This window comes from Engraulis encrasicolus, chromosome 9 (genome assembly GCF_034702125.1).
Source record: "Engraulis encrasicolus isolate BLACKSEA-1 chromosome 9, IST_EnEncr_1.0, whole genome shotgun sequence".
Taxonomy (NCBI): Eukaryota; Metazoa; Chordata; class Actinopteri; order Clupeiformes; family Engraulidae; genus Engraulis; species Engraulis encrasicolus.
Genome location: NC_085865.1, coordinates 37,821,460 through 37,823,959, shown reverse-complemented (window position 1 = coordinate 37,823,959; position 2,500 = coordinate 37,821,460). Strand labels below are relative to the sequence as shown.

The 2,500-nt window shown below is 45.0% G+C and overlaps 1 protein-coding gene across 1 annotated transcript in view; it reads left to right on the top strand.

The window, feature by feature from the left end:
* The window catches only part of ptprn2 (protein tyrosine phosphatase receptor type N2), a gene marked incomplete at its 5' end in the record, with an annotated part of 307,452 nt that overhangs the window by 268,491 nt on the left and 36,461 nt on the right, over positions 1 to 2,500 (top strand). Inside the window, 2 exons of the mRNA XM_063206294.1 lie at positions 646 to 793; positions 2,094 to 2,167. Of these exons, the coding sequence (XP_063062364.1) occupies positions 646 to 793; positions 2,094 to 2,167 (222 nt within the window). The remainder of the gene's footprint in view (positions 1 to 645; positions 794 to 2,093; positions 2,168 to 2,500) is intronic.

Here is a 2,500-nt window from a genome sequence, read left to right as displayed (position 1 = left end):
CTTGACCAGACTAAGTGCACCAGAACCTTGTAGTCGCTATAACCAGACTAGTGTCTGAAAACCATGAAAGTCAGACAGAGAGAATCTTTGCCTTTTAGTGTATACTGCTTAAGGCTTGACTTGTGCATGTATTATATTTTTCACATTTTCTTAGCAGGTTCTTTTTTTTGTTCTACCAGCGTTCTTTTGTTGCACACAGTAGAATACTAAAAAACCTTGAGCGTTCGGCCGTACATCAAAATGACTGTATTTTTCCAAATCATCTCATCAAAATAAATGATTTCTTCCCTATAGATGCTAGTCTGCCTCTTGCGTCTAATCTTTGTTTCACAGGCAGTTTTATGTTCTGTTTCTTGCTTGTTGGTGGAAGACGTGTTTTTGTGACAATCTAATTTAATTTTCTTTGTCTTTCTTTCTTTCTTTCTTTCTTTCTTTCTTTCTTTCTTTCTTTCTTTCTTTCTTTCTGTCTGTCTTTCTTTTTGTGTATCTTTCTTTCTTTCTGTCTGTCTGTCTGTCTTTCTCTCTTTCTCTGTCTCTCTCTCTCTCTCTCTCTCTCTCTCTCTCTCTCTCTCTCTCTCTCTGTCTCTGTCTCTCTCTCTCTCTCTCTCTCTCTCTCTCTCTCTCTCTCTCTCTCTCTCTGTATAGTCCTACATGGAGGACCACTTGAAGAATAAGAACCGGCTGGAGAAGGAGTGGGAGGCCCTGTGCAGCTACCAGGCCGAGCCCTGTGCCTCCGCGGTGGGCCAGCAGAGCAGCAACGCCCAGCGCAACCGGCCCAACGGGGTCCTCGTCTGTGAGTATAACACACACACACACACACACACACACACACACAAACACACACACACATGCACGCGCACACACACACACACACACACACACACACACACACACACACACACACACACACACACACACACACACACACACACACACACACACACACACACACACACACACACACACACAAACACGTCCATACCTCAGCATCCTCCACACACATCCCAACTCCATTAACCTTTACAGTAAGGTCTTTCAAGTCTTTAAAAACAACGTGAAAAGAATTTCTGCTTAAAACACAATGTACATTCTGAAAATTCCACGTTGCGTTCTCATGTGCAGCAGTCGTAGTGCAGTATCGTATTTTTCAGCGCTCTAGAGCAGGATCCCCATCGAGTTCTTCACACCCATGACAGCACAGCACAGCACCTGCCTGTAGGGTTAAAAACCCATGTTAAGAAAAAAAACAGCCCATGAAACAAAAAAGTGCTGGTCGCCTGAGCCTGGAGCTTCAGACTAAACTAGACTGAGCTATTTTTGGGGGTGGAGCGCCGTTGAATCCTTTTAGAAAAGTGAACTCCTATTGAGTGTTCCAGCTTTCCCACTGACCCTCTCCCTGTGTAGCGGCTGCCCTGATGAATACCCTTGCTCAGTAAAAAAAAAGCAGCCTAGTCTGGCTAAGGGTATTGCAGTGGGGGGCTGAGAGGGGGCCAGGGTCGGTAATTCACCCCCTGCTGTAAAAGTGTAGGCTTGAATCTATCGGAGGGGTCTCTGCAGTGTTAAGGAGACATAAAGGGGAAGGAGGCATACACCCAGGTGTGCATTTAAAAGGAACAAAAAAAGAAAAGAAAGGAAAGGAAGAAAAGAGAAAAGAGAAAAGTATGACGAAACAAGAATAGACCTTACTATTTCACTTTCTCGGGAGCTGCCAGGCTTCTGAAATGAAGTGGCAAGGGAGAGTTGACTTCAGTTGGGAGTTGTGAGTGTAGTCTGACTGGTATTACATCATTGGTGGAGTTGTACTGTGCTGTAGTGCTTTCCTTACCCTTCTGGTATGGCAGAGGTGGGGAGAATTTGCCAAAGTGAGCTCGGAAATTAGATGTTACCGCGGCTGCTGCTGCTGCTGCTGCTACCACCCAGAACAAGTGTTATTATCAAACATGGTGTGAGAGAGGTGAACCAAGGGAGTCAAGGAGAAAAAGACGAGAGATGGAGAAAACGATGGAGAGAGAGCTATGAGGAGATGGAGAGAGCCAGAATGAAAGAAGAAGAGAGACGAGACTAAAATAATGGTTTTTTTCTTTCCATTTCAGACGATCACTCCAGAGTGACCTTGAAGGCGGAGAACAACCTCAGCAACTCTGACTACATCAACGCCAGTCCCATAGTGAGTAGAGTGCCACTGCATGCACCGTGAAGACTTCTATATGACTGCTTACTGGTTGCCGTACCCAGTTCCATAATGAGTACAGTACCATTGCATGCACCCTAAAGACTGCGTATGACTGCTTACTGATTGCTGTACCCAGCCTTATACTGAGTGCAATGCCATGACATTTACCCTAGACTGCTTATGAGTATTGGTTGCTGTACCCAGTCCCATACTGAACACCAGCACACGCCCTACGCTTAACACTTTCCAATGTTAATTTAACACTCACTGTAGATGGTAGCACCAACACTACATGCATACAATTCAACCCAGTAAGTAATGAGGTAA